Source organism: Indicator indicator, chromosome 20 (genome assembly GCF_027791375.1).
Source record: "Indicator indicator isolate 239-I01 chromosome 20, UM_Iind_1.1, whole genome shotgun sequence".
Classification (NCBI taxonomy): Eukaryota; Metazoa; Chordata; class Aves; order Piciformes; family Indicatoridae; genus Indicator; species Indicator indicator.
In genome coordinates, this window is record NC_072029.1 from 13,766,863 (window position 1) to 13,785,757 (window position 18,895).

General features: G+C 37.0%; 1 protein-coding gene across 1 annotated transcript in view; it reads left to right on the plus strand.

Annotated features, from left to right (window-relative positions):
* Positions 1-18,895, plus strand: part of PTPRN2 (protein tyrosine phosphatase receptor type N2) — a 592,229-nt gene that overhangs the window by 228,010 nt on the left and 345,324 nt on the right. Inside the window, exons 7-9 of the mRNA XM_054390032.1 lie at positions 349-603; positions 1,929-1,969; positions 3,295-3,665. Coding sequence (XP_054246007.1) covers positions 349-603; positions 1,929-1,969; positions 3,295-3,665 — 667 coding nt within the window. The remainder of the gene's footprint in view (positions 1-348; positions 604-1,928; positions 1,970-3,294; positions 3,666-18,895) is intronic.

The following is an 18,895-nucleotide window of genomic DNA, read 5'->3' on the forward strand; positions in this document are numbered from 1 at the left end:
CCTTTAAACCACCCTCCAGGGATGGAAATTCAACCACCTCTCTAGTGAGCCCGTTCCAGTGTTGGAGAACCCTTTCAGAGAAGAATTTTCTTCTAATAGCCAATCTAAACATCCACTGGTGCAAACTCGAGGCCATTTCTTCTTGTCCTATCACTTGTTACAAGGAGAGGAGAAAAACACCTACCTTAATAAAACCTCCTTTCAGGTAGTTGTAGAGAGTGTGAAGGCCTCCCCTGAGCCTCCTTTTCTCCAGGCTGAACAACCTCAATTCCCAGAGCTTCTCTAATACAAGCACATACATTTCATGTATGCACCTAAATCTTGTGTTTATGTTGTTTTGTGGTCCAGAGGCACTTATCAAAGATGTATTGAAGGACCTAGAGAAACACCAAGTGAATGTGGAGAACCTCAGCTCAGCAGAACTGGATGAGATTGCCGATACTGTCGCTAACGCAATTCAAGCTGTCGGCATTCAGGAAGAAACGGAAAAGGGTGCTGGAAAAAACGAAGATGATAAAACAGAAGCACAAATGAAGAAAGGAGGTGCTCAAGGTAGAGCAGAGGTTCAGACTGGATTAATGGAAAACAGTGCTAACATTCCAGGTATTAATTCTGAGAGTTAAGTACAGCAAAATATAGCTACCCTACATTTCCTTTCTTATTTCAGAGTAGTGCTACACTTTTAAAAATCATTTTTAAAGAAGACATAAGGGAAAGCTGCAGTATTTTTCCTTGAAGGCAGCAGAACTTTAGCCTTGTTGTTTTCTCTTTGCTGCAGGTAATTTATTTACCAAGAATGGATCTGTTTGTGAACCCTTGGTCTTCAAGCTTCACAAACAAGATAAACCTGCATAGTCAATTATACTGAAATACAAAGTGCTTTATGTTGTGTTGTCTAATTTCTCTTTCTTGAAAATGGCATGTTTAAGCAAAATGATAATGAAAAATGATTATATTCCAAGAGTGTACTTCAAAATATGTGGGGGAAAAATGTTTTACAAGATAATAATTCTTTAATGTACCACAATTACTTGCAGAAGAAAATCTTAGATGTGTACAGATAGAAAATTACTCATTCCTTTTCCTGTTTAAGGAAATAAAAGAGTTATTATGGATGGTTGTTTCTTTCTGGACATTTACTTTGCTGGGGATGCAGATTCAGGAGCTCCAGTAATTGCCATCAATGAGTTGATACCACAGCAGGGCATACGTCACCCACCAGTCATTTTTTCTGTACTTTAGGAATGTTATGATATACAGGATACCAAAACCATATGCTATAAATAGTGATTTTAACTTACTGTCTTTTTTCATGGTGATATACTGAAATCCTTACTATTTAGGAATATTCTGATTATTTTAATTGCCATTTCTTTTTATAGATTAAAATGAACAGACTTGAGGGTTTGTCCTGAATCATGCTGGGAGAGATGAATAAGAATAATTTCATAAACCAGAAAGCCAGCATTATTATTACTATCACTGCAATTAAACTGTAATATGGTTTTGGTAGATGATACCTATTGAAATAAATCTTCCACCAAAATGTGTATGAGGGTTGTATTTTTTTCCTTTTTCTGTAATGTAAATGCACATTCAGTTAGCTGGAGCCATTTTGGTGATTTTTTTTTTCCATAGATATTGATAAACCGATAGGAAGATTGGATACTTAATTAGCAAAATAACACTGTTACATTGGCTCTTGAAGTAGTCTGTCTATTGATCTGGCATTAATTTACTATCAAAATGGGATTAGAATAGCAATACTGATTTATGCAGTGCTCTTTACACTGCCCTTTCAGCTTTGATGTCTTAATGTTTAAATTGTATGAAAGGCCACCACTACAAAGCTGCCTATAAGCTGTGTTTGTTTCATATATGATGCTTTCCTTTCATAACTGCCTATTTGTTCTTTTCATACCCTACAGACAATGGAGTGCATGAAGCTCATGTGAGAACTGATAAAAAGGTAGAGTATCAGTACTTGAACAAGTATTCCATCTCAGACATGTAAACATGTTCCCTCTGACGGCATATGTTTCTGGGAGGGTTTAAAATTCCCTCTCCTTTGAGGGGATCTATCATTCTTTTTTTTTTTTTTTTTTTTTTTTTTTTAAACTTTGCCATTAATTATTCCAAGTAATTGAATATCAGACGTATTTCCAAAGCTTAGGCATTACATCTCATACCCTATGTGGAAACACCAGTTTTGAGGTTTTAATCCAGATTACTTTTACAATATTCCTCATGAACTTTGAATCATATACTGCACTCTGATGTCCAATACTCAGACATTTTTGAGGTGTATTCATCTTACTTTTTTCTGAGTTACACGGAGCATAAAAATGTCAAGGAAGTAGTCTTAAAATCTTCTGTGAAACCTTTCCTACTATATGCTCTATCAAAAGCTAATGCTGCAAGATTCATATGTGGGCAAACCCTCTTGTGTTCAATCAAATCCCCCTAGCAGCTGCCCATCCCTTAAGGAGTTAACACACAAGTGGAAGTTTTAACCACCCACATGAAATTCTTTGAGAAATGAAGTGCTGCATTCACAACAGACTTACAGAAGTTCCCATATGTAAATCTTTAGTGACAATTCAAATAGTGATTGCGATAGGAATATGTTGTCATACACAGCACAAAGTGCCCAAAACTCAACTGCAACAAACTTGTATAATGAAATTAGCTTGTTCCAGGAACATGTGTTGACTCTCTCACAAGCAGTTTGTCACAATTTCTAGAGATGAAAAGTCAAACATAATTCATCATGTAGTATCCATTCCCTTTCTTGTGTTGTGACTTGTGAGACCCCAGAGGTATGCATGTTTCCAGTCCAAACACTTAAGCGTATCGATGGATATTTCTGTTAATTTCATTAACTCATTTGATAACAAAGCTTTTGTCTCATCAATACTTAAACATACAGACACAAGAAAAGGAGCACTATGGAAATACTATTGGCATTTTATTCTAGCTGTTGAAGACAGAGGAAAGACTACCCAGATTCTGTGATAAATAAGAAGATATTAGCTGTTAACTATAGAATTTCTTTGCCCTTATTAAAAGTAGTGAAAAGTACAGTGGCATAATTTAATGCTTATTTATTATTATTGAATACACATTATGTTCTTACATAGACTGGCAGCATATAGACATTAGGAAAATGACCATGCAACATTTGCATGAGTAGGCTGTCCTATATGAATAAGAGTTTGAAGGATTATATCCAGGTTTGGTTCATTGTAACATTCCTGTGTTTATTTTAAAAATAATAATATTCTTTTAATACAGGAGAACACTGCAAAACTAGTTAGCTTATTGAATGAGAATGCACTACCTGAAAATATGCCTAAAGAGCTTATACCTAAAGAATCTACTAAGACAGAAACCAAGAAATCTGAAGACAGTAGTTCTTCATCAGAAGAAATAAATGCTGGTGTGGAAAATGTAAAAAGTGAGACTTTCTCAAGGGAACTTACAGCTGCAAAGAGCAGTGAATTGGACTCCAAAGACCTAAGTGATACCCAGCACTGGATTAAGAATTCTTTAACGAAGGGTGGAAACTCCTATGAAAAGCCTCAGAAAAATACAGGACAAGGCTTACAACTTGAAGTGAAGTCTTCCGATGACAAAGAGTACGGCTATATTGTGACAGTGAAAGAGTAAGTATAGCAGCCAGTTTGAATGGCATTTTTAGCTGGAGAAAAGATAAAGTCATTGCACCTAATGAAATATGGATGTACAAGAGGAAAATGCCACAGGCCTGATTTTTAATACATCTGAAACTGTTTGGAACCTATTCAGTACTTTGATGAAAATACAGGAATTTTTCTTATAGTGTCTTTCCTCCAGTGCACAAGGTATTTAGTTTGTAGGTCTTTTACTTAGACCTCTCTCTATCTTTTCATGTTTTAGTGACCTTCCAATATGTCAGTAGGTGTGCTTATTTTAGGATGTGAGTTTTAAATATTTGACTTGAAAGCAGCTTAAATATCAATGCATGAGTCATTCTTCCAAAAGAATGACACAGGATAATAAAGCACAGTATTTTCTCTGTGGCTTCATTTTCATCTGAAAATAACACATACAGGAATCCAAACATCACATATGCAGCTAGTTTAGAAGGGAAGACCTAATGATTTCAGGTCATGTCACTAATGAAGCTGACATTTAATACTATACTTTGAAAAGACAGCTTTTCCCCCCCTAGTTATACACAGTTTGTTACAGGAACATTTGGGAGTTTAGGATGATGTGGGTACTTTTAAATCCTTTTACCTGTTTGAGAACAATGTTATATTTGGTTAGTGATCCCAACTAATCTTCTGTGAAGAAATCAGGGATTCCTAGGATGAGTTTGCAAATCTCTGCCCAAACTGAAACAGAAGCTTCTGTAGCATGCATTGATTCTTTTGACCATTTCAAACCCATTAATAGGATCGAAGGCAACAGGAGGATTTTTTTTTTTTTTTTTACCACGTTGTATTTCTTTGAAATCCATATGGCTGGATATCAGAGACAACTTGTTCTTCATCGTCTCCCAAGGGTTACACTTGAGAAAGATGGGATCATGAGGAAAGGATGCCTTTTAGGGGAAGACATGTTATACAGTGTATGGAGAGATAGTTGGAGGGAAAGCTGAGAATCAGCAGCCTGCAAACAGCAGACACAGACAGAGACAAATGGAGACTTCTCAAAAAGTAGAGAACAAATGCCTGCTCCCTAAAGATAATGGAAGGAATAAATTTCATAAAGACTCAGAGGGTAACTAACCCTGAGTTAGTTACCAGAATAAGAGATGCTGAAGGAAAGGGCTCACCTTGTGAGGACATAGTGGGGATGAGAATTATTTTAACAGATCCTTGCATTGCTATTGTGTCCCATCTTGAATTTTATTTTTACCATTTTAATATTAAATTTTATTCACTTTCTAAAGAAGACCCAGCTCTAGAGTTTAGAAAATACTTTTTTTTAGTTTTGAAGTACTTGTTTTAAGGAGAGTCCCTAAGTGGAGGTCCTCATACTTCCATTAACTTGTCTGTATGTCAGCAGCCACTGCTAATTATTATTTAATGTCCAAGAGCTTTGTATTTAATTAATAACTTTTAAACTGCTTTTGTAATTACATTCTTCAGCTGTTTTTCTGTAATGTTCTTTTTCATGGACTGATTCCTGTAGCAGGCTCACTATTCTCAAGGACATGCTTCAGAACAAAGCCAGTGACTACAAAATAGTTTTGCAGGTTTCTTTCTATGTTGTAGCTGAGTCTGTCAGGTAGGCTACATTTCTATTTGCTTTTTGCTAAGGGGGCACTCAGGAGTCTCCTTCTGTGATTTTGAAATCAGTCTACCAGAAATTAATGTAATACCTTTACCACACCTCTTTGTTCCTGCCTATGAAAGCTATGTGAAGCAGTAGAAGCTCAGTGCTGCTTATCACAGGCCCTTTAACTCATATCAGTTTGGAAAGCACCTTTAACACCATCTCCTGTGACCATCCAGACTTATTTGGCTCCTAATTTTTCTAAAAGCATAGAGCTTTCACAGCCCTTTATAATGGGTAGAAGTTCTGACTTTCATAGCATGTAGATTCTTCACTGAGTTATCTTACCTGTTTTTCTTCTTAGCTAGTCCCCTGCAGATGGGTTTTTGCCAATTTATGTTTATTATTCAGTGAAACTTGCTGAAGAAGGTAATTTGTCCTAGAGGACTCCATATACTCAAATAACACAGATTTGTTTAGCTTCTTTACCATTTTCAATAGCAGAAAGACAAAAGGTACAATTTTAGTAACTTTCTGCTAAGATGCTTTTAGATAAACATTGGGATGTCATTAAAAATGCTCAAATGATGAGAAAAAGTTGCAATGAGTTAGATGAAACTACTTCAAATTATTTGAGCTATAAAATATGTTTACCAAACCTGATTTTAGTTTTTTATGGTAACCAGCTCATTACATAAAGCACATACTGTCTGCATTCAGAAAACTTACCTGGTAACTCCTCACTACATTCTTAGCACTTTAAGAAAATCTCCTCGTCACTATAGACAAAAAAAGAGAATAAGATTTCATACTTTTTTTTTTTAAAGTCCCTAATATAAAATGAGTTAATTATTAAAGAGAATTATCTGACTGAGTTGAATTAAAGAAAAAAATCCTTTTGTACCAGGATTGTTTCAACCTGCAGCAAACAGACTTAGGTTCAGAGTTCTTAGCCAGTAACTTACAGCTGTTCAGTGATTTGAGCCTCCTCAGCCTCCAAAAATACTGATTTAATTTTTGTTCTTGTGGTTGTCATTGTTAATTTTGTTTGGAATAGGTTTATCTGAAATGTAAGAGTAAAATGAAAATCTCATATTTTGCAAACCAAAAATTACACATTCTGGACTTTTCTGAGAACAATAACACCTGTTCAGGGAGTTCCACATGCTAAAAATGGAATTGTCCATTTTGCAGGAGCAGTGAATGGACAGCAGTTGAGGGATCTGTTACATATGTGTGTTTCCCACAACCATTTCTTTAGTACATAAAGTGGCCTCAGAGAGCAATTAGATCAGTGTAGCTCAGTCTCAGTACAGACTTGTCTTCATGAATGCTGCTGTACTTGTATTTTTTCTTGTAGGAGGACGAAAGCTAGAGAAAGGGATATTTGTTAACTATGATTGTGCAGAAGGGCAATTTTATTGTCCTTTTAAGGAAAATTTCTTTAGTAAGTGTCCTGTAAGATTTTGTGCTAGAAACCTTCCTGACTGTTTGCAGTAAATAAATGCTATTAATAAATTACTTAAGTGTATGCTACGTATTTGTATATACCTGGACCTGAAAGTTACTCGTACAGTGAAGTAAAATGGCTGGATCTGTTCCTAACCAGATCTTCAACCCATGGCAGCCGAACACCATGCTTTTTAGGGAGATGACTGTCATCTGTAAGTGATCAGGAAATTGATTTCATAACTAATCTGTGATATTCTACAACTGGACACAATGATCTCAAAGATTTTTGCAGGCTGTCATTGTATGATTTTGTGCTAAGATCTTTTATGCTTTTGTTTAAAGTTCTGTGCTTTTAAGTAGACAAGATGCTAGAGCTAAAGGTAGATGTGAAATAAATCTGACATCCTGAGCGTTAGACAAATTACTATGTCAAGTGTCTTTCTTCCAGCAATTAGCACATTTATAAACCTAAACCCATGATTTAGGTGAGTGTTTTTGTTCCACTCTTCTGCACACGAAATGTCAAAATATAACTCGAGATGCACTTATTTACTTATTTTCCTCCATGAAGCACTAGGTCATAGTTTTGATCCATAAGTTTTTATTTGCCATGATGTTTTATAGCAGCAAAGTTTCATTTTTATAGCTGAAGCAGTGTTCTTTTAGAGAGAAAGGGAAATAGTCCAACCTATTTGTACACTGGGGATAATAGCTTCAGTTCTTTTCACCTTCTGATCTGAAAATGGAACTAAAAAGATATTATACTCAGTGGTGTAGTTGACAGATGTCAGGGGTGATCCATTCACTATTAGATTCTCAGGCTTCCATGGCTTTGCAAGTGTGATCCAAGGAGATATTAAGACCGCTTCAATGAACTCCTAAGATGCCAGCTTTTAATTGTGCCACAAAGCAAAGATAAACATTTCCATGTAATACTTGAAGAAAAGATTTGTGCTAGTTTAAAGACTTGTCAAAACGGCAGTCTGATTGTCAATGGCAAGAACAATAGGTCACTCCTGCTGTGTTTGTTGAGTGACCTTTCAGATGGTTGGAGCAGTGCAATCCATACCAATCCATAATATCCATCAGTGCTAAGCTTTGGAATGAATTGACAGTTTCGGTGTAGAAAATTGTCCAACAAATCCTCCACTGTGCTGCTTCAGCACTTTATTATGCTGAGAAACCAATCAAATTGAGTGATTTACTTTGTTTACTCTCTTTTCCTTCAAAAAAAAAAAAGGGATTTTACCACTGTAAGACTTGTGTGAAAGAGGTGTGTTTCTTTCTCATAACTGCCCTGAACGTTTTCTGCTGATTTTTAGCTGTGAAATTCTAAAGTAATCTTATAAAGTTACCTACAGGACGTTGTTTTCATTTACATGCTGCTTTGGCATAGTTATAAAATGTGTCTCTGTGTAGTGGGGATACATCAGTGTAAGCTCTCAAATCAGATTCTTTGCCTTTGAACAGAAGAACTCTTCCTATTTTCTGAAATTCTAGTTCCTCAAGTATGAAAAACTGGTTTTCCATATAAATACAAGATGACAACCAGCTCAGGGAAGATCTGATAGCCTGTGAACCAACTTCTGGCATTGTTGTATTCGTTAATTCCTGGGTATTTCGTGTTTTGTCATGTTAACTCTCAATTCCAGACTCTGTAACATTTTATAGGCTGTGAATCTGTTCACAACATGTTAACTTAGGTGGATCACACGTTCATTTCTATGCTTTTAATTTGAGGTAGATGGTATTCTGCTCAGATGCTACGAAAAAGCTGAAAATGGATCCTTGTGTTCATAAGATATAATTGCCATGGAATATGATTAGTCTGACCCATTTAACGTGCTGAAGGGTTAGGTTAATTCTAAGTGTTTGATATTATTTCCTCACCTTTACAATGGTGATAAATGATAATGCTTCACATATAATGATTACTTTCCTCATGATGTTGTTCAGGTTATGATCCTGAAGCTGTGTTGTAGGGCACTCTTGGTTCATTCCCTAAATTTTCCTTTTTTTCCTAGGCAAGTCATTAAAGCGTTGTATTTTTATGATCCTCATTGCTTATTTTCCCCACAAAGTGCATTTTAATTGCATTTACAAATGAAATTTAAAATAAATAGAAGGAAGTTAATCACAATACCTACAGTAATGGAACAGTGCTGATAGGTTTTACTACTCTTTTTTTCTTACAGGAAGGTCTTGATGTTCTTTAGAAGCTGAACTTTCCTATTCCATGATGCTTTTCAGCTCTTTTTAGAAAACAAGAACAAAATGTACTTGTCCTTTTATACATGTATACAAGCAGCAACACTGATTTGACCTTCTGTGCATATCTCTGGGTCCTCTTTGAAGTCGTTCTATCTGCAATTGCACTTTCTCAGGGGAAAAAGATTTCTGCATATTATTCATTTAACTTTTACAACTAGCTTTATAAACTAAAATTATAAACATAAGACAGAATAGCTCTTGCTACTAAAGTCTGTTTAAGTCAGCAAGGGACAGCATTCTTCACATTAATAGAGAAGTTAAAAGTAAGATTTTTATCCCTCACTTTGTTACTTTTCCTTGGTGTCTCTACTGTTGTATAAGTAAGTTCCATATATGTCCATCATTGATTTTAAAGCCAAAAGTTTTGCTTCTGATAACATAGCTAAATAATGCAGATGGAAAATAGGAGTTTATCCAGTGCAGACAATTCTGTTGTTGTGTCTCAGCATTATAACTGCTGGACAGACATAAATTTAGAATCTTCTGTGGCTAACTCTTCACATGCAATTATTTATACTCCATAGAGTTTTCTAGACATAAAATAATTTTCCCCTCTTTAATCCTCCATTTTCCTTGTGATATTTAAAAAGTGACAAAGACCCTATCCCCCACATTACTGCTTCACTGCCCTAATTCTGTTATTATCTATTCCCATAGGAAAATGCTACTTCATGCTTCTTATTCATGTGCAAGAATATAACAGAATAGCAGCAGTTACTGTAACGTAGCCACAGAGAGAAATAAATATTGGTGAGTTTATTTCAATAGGAGACTTCAGCTTTGAATACTTTGAATTTCTTCTCATCTGTTGTATGTGCAGAGATAATATGATTTGTTTGTTTTACTTCTGTTCCGTTTAGCTTTTGTGTTTCTAAAATCTGTTGAAATGTATTATCTTGGAACATGATTCCCACCTGCTGATGTAGATCATTTCACAAAAGAAGAGTGCATCTTTCCCTCCTCCCAGATCTTCATTTGCCCTGCTTTCTATTGGGATGAGCTCTTCATTTTTACCTCTAGAGGAACATCCAGAGCAAAATTTTTAATTGATCTAGCAGGTGACCAGCCAATCTGTCACACTAGCAACAGTAATGGCAAGGAATTACTCTAATCCCTTGTGCTGCTAAATGACAATGGATAGGAGTGTGTCTGAAGTCCTCAGTAGTGCTACCATGACTAGCTCACATATCTCTCTCTCCATGTAGCACAGGTATGGCTGTTGGTGTAGTTTCCCAGAGAAGGCATTCCCAGACACTCCTATTTCTGTCTTTCCATGCCTTCTGTGCCTTGTTAGCATCTATTGTTTGGGTCTCATGTGCCAGCTCTTTTGGGACAGCATCTGGTGCAGGTACTCCACAATCTCTCTGTGAGCAGTTTCAGGTCCCTCTGCTGACTCCAGGCTATAGACCTTTAGCTGCTGAGGCTGCACACTGCATATCCTTGAATGTGAGGGATGGGGCACTGAGATCTGTGCTTTGTTTTTATAAACAAGTGATAGTCATTAAAACCCTGAGATGCTGCAATATCTCACAATACCATATGGTCAATACTTTTAGTATATCACAGTGTTCTTCATCTAATTACCATGTAGTTCATTATAAAACAGTGATGAATTTTAAGCTTTTGAAATGAGTGAGAAAAAGAAAGCCAAAGATCAGGATTCCTGGGAATGCAGCAAACTAAATCATGTAGTCTATTATTTTTCATCTGTGCTGTTGTGCTCAGTCCTGGGAAGTTCAGATATAAACAAACAAGCATTTAATTTTCACACCTGATGGTTTTTTAAATTTTTTTAAAAAAATTCTTAACTCAGATAACATGTACATAATGTAAACACCAGACCCTCAAAATTAGAACAAAGTAATTTCATAAAAATGATGTTTCACAAGTAGAAAATCAGTGAGGACTAATTCAGAACACAAGAAAAAAATACCTTTTTTTTCTTTCAAGTAGATATTCTGGCTTTCCACTGGCACTCTTTTCAAAAAAATACACCACAATCTAAAGGTTAGGTATATCTGCTATGGAAATAATTCAGGGTTAATTTCTTATTAGTCTGGAAAATAATATTTATTAAAAGTGAGTTTTAAAATATTTATAGTTTCATCTTAGAGAAATGTTTGTGTTACTTCTTTCTTTTTACACGAGGTTGTTGGATATTTGTCATTTTTAATTTAAACCATTTGCATTATAAATTGGTCTGGGCTTTAAGCTGCCTTGAAGGAAGAGGGGAAGGTATGAACTAAGAGAAAGAATGAAAAGTCAGAAGTGCAGTAAGATGTGTTATCATCAGTTGTCCTCAATCGTATTTACTAATTGGGTATATGAAGGAGTAATTTGATATGAAAGAACCATTCTGTGTGTTCAAGGCTTCTTTGTGTCAGAGGTTCAAGGCTCATGACAAATGGACTCCAGCACTGTCTCTAGTATTCTAGTACTAAAATACATTAGAGAGTACTTTGATGGTACTATTTCAGCCTCAGAAAGGATGACATCACAGTTATGGCACAGGTTTTCACTGGCCATTATTTCCGTGTTTCTGCTAGTAACAAAGCATCTGTATGAATTTGTTGCTGTTAACACAGCTGGAGGTAGTGAGTGTTTGAAGTAGTGCAAGTACAGGCTGGCACAGTGTCACACTTGTGTTATAACTGTGGAGAGTTGATCCTTTTCGACTTCTCTATCACTCTCATGTTTCTATGATGCTGTTCTCTCTTCTGACCTTCACAGCCTGACCACTGCCATTGATTTATACCAGCTGTCATGTGGGTTACAAATTGGTCTGGACCTGAACCTGTCTGTATGAAGAGGTTTAAATTCATACTTAGCGGTGTTGGGAAAAGAAGGAAAAAATTATGGAAAGTGGGAATTTGCTGAGGTGTCAAAACAGAAATAAGCTTTAAAAGGTTTTATGGCTAATAAAGCCTGTGAGGAAACAAACATAGAAAAATGAAAGTGCAGCCCAATGCAATAAAATTGCAGTGTCCTTAAAATGATTACAATAACAGTCCTGTGCAGTCAGCTTTCAAACAACCCTGTGAGTACCTCTGTGCTCAGAACTTGGTTGCTTTCATGACTCCTGCAAAAATGTGAACGAGGTACAAAATTAATCATTATTTAACAAAATTTGTGGCACAGATTGCATTCAAACCAAATTAAATCCATCTAGTGCTAAAATACATTCCTTCTCCAAGTCTTTCCTGGGACTGTGTGCATCAAGATGTATGAAACGACACTAAAACCTGGGCAAAAGACTCAAACTCAGACAGACCAGGCAGGCTGTTGTGACACTGTGGACTTGAAGCATCAGTGCCCAGGACTTTCATTATAGGCATGGGATGAGTTACTCTCAGGAGCACTTCCAGACAAGAGAAATAAGTGCAGTTTTGATGTCTTTTTTGTTTGTTTATTTGGTTTTTGTTTATTAAGCTCAGAATTAATTTAATGGCAATGCTGGTAATGCTATCAATTGAGGTTAAAACGTTATCAGTAGCCTTTCTTATGCCACTTATCTCCGTGTCCTGGAGCAAACCACTCTATTGTCTCAAGTTTCTTCTCTACTGTGTGGATAGTATATATCTGTCTTGTGATGAGTGAGACTTCCATTATATCTAGAAACAGAGAGGAAGGGGTTGAAGAATTCAATAACCTTCTGCTGATGGCTGCCAAACTAACAAGGCTGGTTTAGTCATGCCACAATATTGCCATGTTTCCTCTGACATGCCCTGTGATGCCTAAAGTGGCAGGAACACTCATGCCTTCTGGGAGGCATGTGTAGATGACTCCACATGCTGTGTATTCCCTCCTTAGGCAAATGTGTCATCTTCTGGATTGCAGGGCATGTGGTTAAGAGGTTGGTGGCTATCACCTAAATCAGCCAGGTTTGGTAAGTCACCTTTCAGGTCAGAGAAAAATGGTGTTGGTGTGCTAGAAAGGGCCACAAAACCAGTTCCCAGGAGACAGGAGTCAGTGGTAAGAAGGGAGGTAAAATCTCTTGAGGAACCTTGGTAAACTGTATATGTTTATTGTGATGGCATCACCAGGTCTTCCACAGATCAGTTACTACTGAAAGTTGAAAACAAAGAGGTTTACATCCTTCTATTTCATACTTCAGCAACTGAGTTTCCCATTATCTTGCTTGTTAAAATATTTACTAATCTTAGCAGAAAAAAAAAAGGAATAAAAAGGAAAAAACCCAACTGTGTTGTTAAAAGCTTTTCTAGTGTTGTTTTCAGCTTCTCTGAGGTGGAGAGAATTCTGAGACCACAATAATGATAAGTTACTAGTCACATCTTAAGTCTTGGTTATTTATATCTGAAGGTCACTGAGCTTCCACTTCCAGGAGGCGGTACCAGGGGCCTTCTGTTCTCCTCCATGGCAGCACTGCACCATCTGATGAGATACATAAAACTCTCCTGGGAGAAAAGCTGCTGTTGCAGCAAAACTGCAAGTTCTACCTACCCTTCAAATCAACAGGAGATAAATGGGATGCTCTTCATACTGACTTTAAGGAGATGAGTCACAGAGCAAGAGCTAGGGTATCACTGGGGATTAAGAACTGACTAGGAGATAGGAGAGGAAGATTCGTCATGAACTGCTGCTTCTCATTGAGTAGAGAGATTAGGGGTACCCCATGGGCAAATTGTCTCTGCTAGGATGAACTATGGAGGATTTAGAAAAATTCTAGTTGGATTTAAATACATTGAGGGATTAAGAAGCACAATGGTACATGAAATTCGGATGGAATAACTGTGACAGACTATTAGACATTAACAGAACCAGACCTTTTTCCTCATGGCCTGAGCTCTGAGGTTGTGGAAAATGTTAAAGAAAAGTTTTGCTGTGTTTAAATACATGAATCCTACCTGGTATGGTGGCACATATTTTGGGACTTGAAAGTTTAAAGGAAGACTTGCAAATCCTGAAGTTGGTGGCCCACTTCCCTGTTGTGTATTTCTAAAACACAAGCTAGTCTAATACATCTCACTGAGGACAAGAGTTCAGCAGGAGATTTTTAAAGAAGAGAGATTTTTGTAAGTAATGAGTATATACATAATCACACTATCTAATTGTAGATTTATACTATAATCTTACTCATTTATTTTCAGAAGAAATGCTCCTGCTGCAGGGTGTAAGGCAAGAAGGACTGATTTCTGATCTCTCTTGATTCTTTGCCTAGACTGCCATGCAGAGTCAGGTACTGAATCTGCTGGAATCTGGTCTTTTCATGGATAATAATCTTGTATTTGGTCAGGTGTTCGTAGCAATCCTGGGACAGAGTATCGCCTGTCCCATGCGATTTAAAGTAACCTCCAGTCTTGTGCTGGTGGCTGCTGCTGAGAGCTGAACTCAGCATCTGGGGTTAGTCTGTACTGCTGGGGATGTGCTCACTTCAGCAATTGCTCTTCTCACACCTTTTTTCCGGCAGCAGGAACTGAAAATTGCTTTCCCCTTCTTTACCCTTTTCTCTCCACTGCTTTTAGCAGGCAAAGTAATCATAGCTGGTACATGCCAGCCCCTTGCCCATGCAAAGGCAACGCTCAAGTCCTGGCATTCTCTCTCATCCACCTCTCCATTCCAGGCAATACACTGAGGGAAGAGAGATCATGTGAAAGGAGTCAGACCTCATACTGGACCATGAATGTGTGTGTCGTTAGAAGTGCTGAAGCTACTGTCTTCCCTTCAAATAGACCTCCTCTACTGGATTTCATCTTTTGTATTTATCAGAACAGATAATAAAACAGTTCCTAGTGTATCTGTGAATTGTTTTAAAGAAGCTCTGAAATAGCTCCATACGCCTCAAGAGCCTCATTGCTCAGCCTGATCCCTGTGACAAATATATCTATTATTTTCCAAGCATGGAGGGAAGGTGGCAGCTTGTGCTGGAGCTGGCTGGGCTTCTCCTCCCAGCTTCCCATAAGCAGGGAGTTTGCCTGCAGCTTATTCAATGCCCATGCTGCTGCGAAATGGTGTTAACAGCCAGAGAAAACTAGTCCTCAGCATTCATCCTAAAGGTGGAATTTTAATTTGACTCTCTAAAGCATTCCATATAATATCCCAGGCCTATATTTCTGAATTTGGATATTTTGTTAAGTTTTAGCTTTTTATCTGTAGCCCTAAGGAGATAATACTGCATATTAAGAAAGTGATGGTGTTCTAGGCTGTTGCCTTGTTGCTGAGGAGAAGCCAATTTGATGTTCATGCACAGAGATGTTATTTTAAAACAGCCAACTGGAAATTCCTTAAATATTCTAGGATCCAGTGTGTCTAGTGGTCCTCTGCTGAAAGGCATTAGGTGCAGTAGCTTCTGCCTGTCTTCTGCTTAGTACTGCAGGGGCTAGTAAGTGAAGTAGGAGATGGAGAAGATCTTTCTGAAGTTAGTCTGAGCAATTTTAACTCACTCCCTGAGTGAGTGCTCTGTGTACACACTGCGAGTGATAGGTCCAGCAGTTGATCATCAGGCATAAAAGCAACTTGCAGGATAGAAAGCATGCAAGAAAGCACATGATTCTTAACTTGCAACACTAAGGAGGAAGGAAGACTGATGGTCCAAACTTCTTTTTCTAGGACCTGCACATTTTATATTGGTATGTATTGAAAGTGGTTTCAAAGTAAACATTAATCTAAATTAAGAAATGTCTCCTCCTCAAAAGTCCTAGGTGTTACATTCAAGTTCTACCTTCCTCCCTTTCAGATGTGGATTCAATACTATTCAAGCTAGTCACAGGTGTAGCCAAACTTTTGAACCTTCTTCAGGGGAAACAAGTAGAGCAAAGATGCCACTGTGCCTGAGCATGGAAGGCAAAAGAGAGGCTGAGTGTGAGAGTGGCTACACCTCCACAGCAAATGCACTCTCTGATACTGCTGGGAGGACAGTAGTTAAGCATTCAGGCAACCTTTAGGCTGTAAAGAAATGCCTTGCAATTTTACTCTTTAAAATAGGCAAACTGGCCTTCATTGCCTATGTCCCAATTTAATAAAATTTTAGGTGAATTGAACCCTGTCTTACTTAAAATTTCATGGGGGATTAGACTGACATTTAGGTTTAAGGTGCGTAGTTCCCAATACCAGGCCTATTTCTGTATTGTAGACTATTCTTCATTTTTGTAGAAAATAATTCAGTTGAACTAATCTGACAGTGCTGACTGTGGATGACCATTATAGTGCTGCATTACAGTTGCTAAACAGACTGTTGGAAGGGCACTGGGTACAGTCTGGTAAAGACAATACATGATTTGGATGATGGCACTAAGGGAGAATTTCAGAGTTCGGTAAGTGGCTTTCCAAAGACACTTGGCAGTTGAGAGGAGGAAAAGCAAATGAGAGCAAATGCTTATGAGACTGCCATAACCTCAGCATAGCATTGAGCTCTGTGTTGCTCTTCTTGGGCTGGGAGCAGGCTTGGCAAACACTAGCAATCAAGCCATCTGTATAACTGGATCAGATTTTTCACTACCAAAATGGATCAGTTTATGGGATTGTTTTGACAGGCGTGTTGGGTAATACGGAACATATCGTTTTCATCATTGTTTACTTCTGTTTTGCCTCTTGTTCTCTTTGACTTTGCCCAGTGGCTTTTATTAGAGTTTGAGCTCCATTTAGCTCAGCATGCAGAGCTGGCCATGCTGCCAGTGCCACTCCCTGCAGAGCTCCTCAAGTACCTTCGTTTACATGTTTCCTTCTTGTTCTTTAACCAGAAGGGAAAGTTTTGAGCCTTTACTGCATAAATCATTAGATCCAGGTCAAAAATAGACAGACCATTATTCAAAGTGATTGTTCTCATTTAGTTTATCTTGGGAATTTTTTGGAAACGTGGAATCAATTTGTAACATTGTTTGGGTAATTGCAGCATAAAGCTGAACTGGTCTTGAGATCAGCATCCAATATTCAGCACAGCTCTTTTGTTGGAGTGGTCTAATTGGCCATTTGTGAGGCCATAAGACTCCTACTCCATTTGCCTGCATTTGTCAGATCCTCTGTGCTGAGAAAGTTTGAAACAAAATTTTTGGTAGGGGAGTGAAGGAAGATTTTATTGTAACTAGAAGTTAATTTTCAGGTTACTTGGTATTCACTACTATATCTTTTCTCTAGTTGGTAGGAAGAAATATATATAGCCTTCAGGGCCAGCCAAGAGTACTGCTCTTTCTATTCTTAGATCCAGAATGGTTGAAAGTCAAATAATAACAGTCTTTTATATAACAATATTAGCCATCTGACAGAGAAAGATGCTATCAGTGCCTTCATTTTACAGATAGTGAAATTGAGGGTCAGGGTGATGTCTTGACCAGGGTAACTTGATAGACCTCCTCCAGATGAAGATTTATTCTGCTCCTCATTCATAATTCATTTCAATTATGTATAAAACCATTGAAGTCAGTAGGATTGTGTAGACAGGTTTAAAAAAAAATCTAGCAATTTCTATACATTTTGTAGCAGTGAGTGAGGGGAAAAAAGCACTTAATGGCTTTGTTCTAAGTTGTGCTAACATTTTAGGACTAGATTTTAGAAATTATTCCTCATCACTGTATTTTGCTTGTAAACTGAGCAAATGAAAAGTGAAATATTTAATAGACGATAGCAAAGAAAGATTATAATCCAATGTTCTGTTATTTAAATTACCTCTGTTAAGTGGATTGTTCCTTAAAATATATCTGTTTTCAGCTCCTTCACTGGGAAAGATTTAGATACTGTATGATAAAGAATGTTATTTTCACCAGACAATCTAATTTTCCTGTGTTCAATATCCTGTGTACTTTGTGGAAATGTTTTAGCAAACAGTTATGTAAAGTTGGACTCTGAAATCTACTCCTGGGCATTTAAATGGATTATACTAATTTTCAGAAGTGCTCAGCAGCTCACATTAAAGTTGAGAGATCTTTGTCCCTGTACATTCATTTCTGATTCATCTGTAGATAAAATATCTTTATAGCCTAGATTTCCCTTGGTGGTTTTTTTGTTTGTTTGTTTTGTGGGGTTTTTTGTGGTTTTTTTGTTTTGTTTTGTTTTGACAAAAATCCTACTGAAATTAAGGAATCTGATTGGCTCCTGATTATTTTAGCTCAGACAAGTAGGTATGGCTTAAATTATTTTCACATGATTAAAATGGATAGGGAATTTTTTATGGTTATATCATGATGTTAAATCATGACTTCAGTCTCGCACTGAGCTGGGAAAACATTTAATCTGAAGGGGTTAATGTGGTACTACCATAAAACATCAGCTATTTTTAGCAGAGATATAAGCCATATGCTCCAGCAGGTATAACTAATTCAGTTCAAGAACTGTGCCCTGAAAAGTGAGTTTAAATAAAAGCAATAGTATAATATTTTGCAGATGATACTCTGCCAGACTTTAGGAATAGATATATATTTTTTAAAATATTTTTTTTGTAAACACTAAAGGAAATACTTATATTTAACCTCTTGTTTATTTCTTCATTGTCATTAACCTGTCAAACAAAGTATATTGTACAAATAATAGATATAGATTTGCATCTAAGTGAGATGGAGAACTGCTACTGGTTCAGCAGGGTCTGCATCTGTCAACTAAAAAGTAGTATTTAGGCTAGCACTCAAAGATAGACATGGCATTAGGGCATAAAGCAGTGAAAGGAGGTTGGTTATGCATGAAATTTCTATGCTTTCTGACTTTCTGTTCATCTTCCAAGATCTAGACAACTGGAGATGGAAAGGACCTCAAAAGAGTATTTTAAACTGTGAGCTATATCAATTTTTGGATTAGGTGCTATTATCATATTTTAGCACAACTAACGTGAAAGAAAATGCAAAAGAGAAATATACAGTAAGTGAAATGACAGCAAAGGTAGGAAACCTGAAGGTGCTATGCCATCCAACATTTTATTCTTCTTGAGGCTGAAATCTAGATTGAAGGTGATCAGAAACTTTCA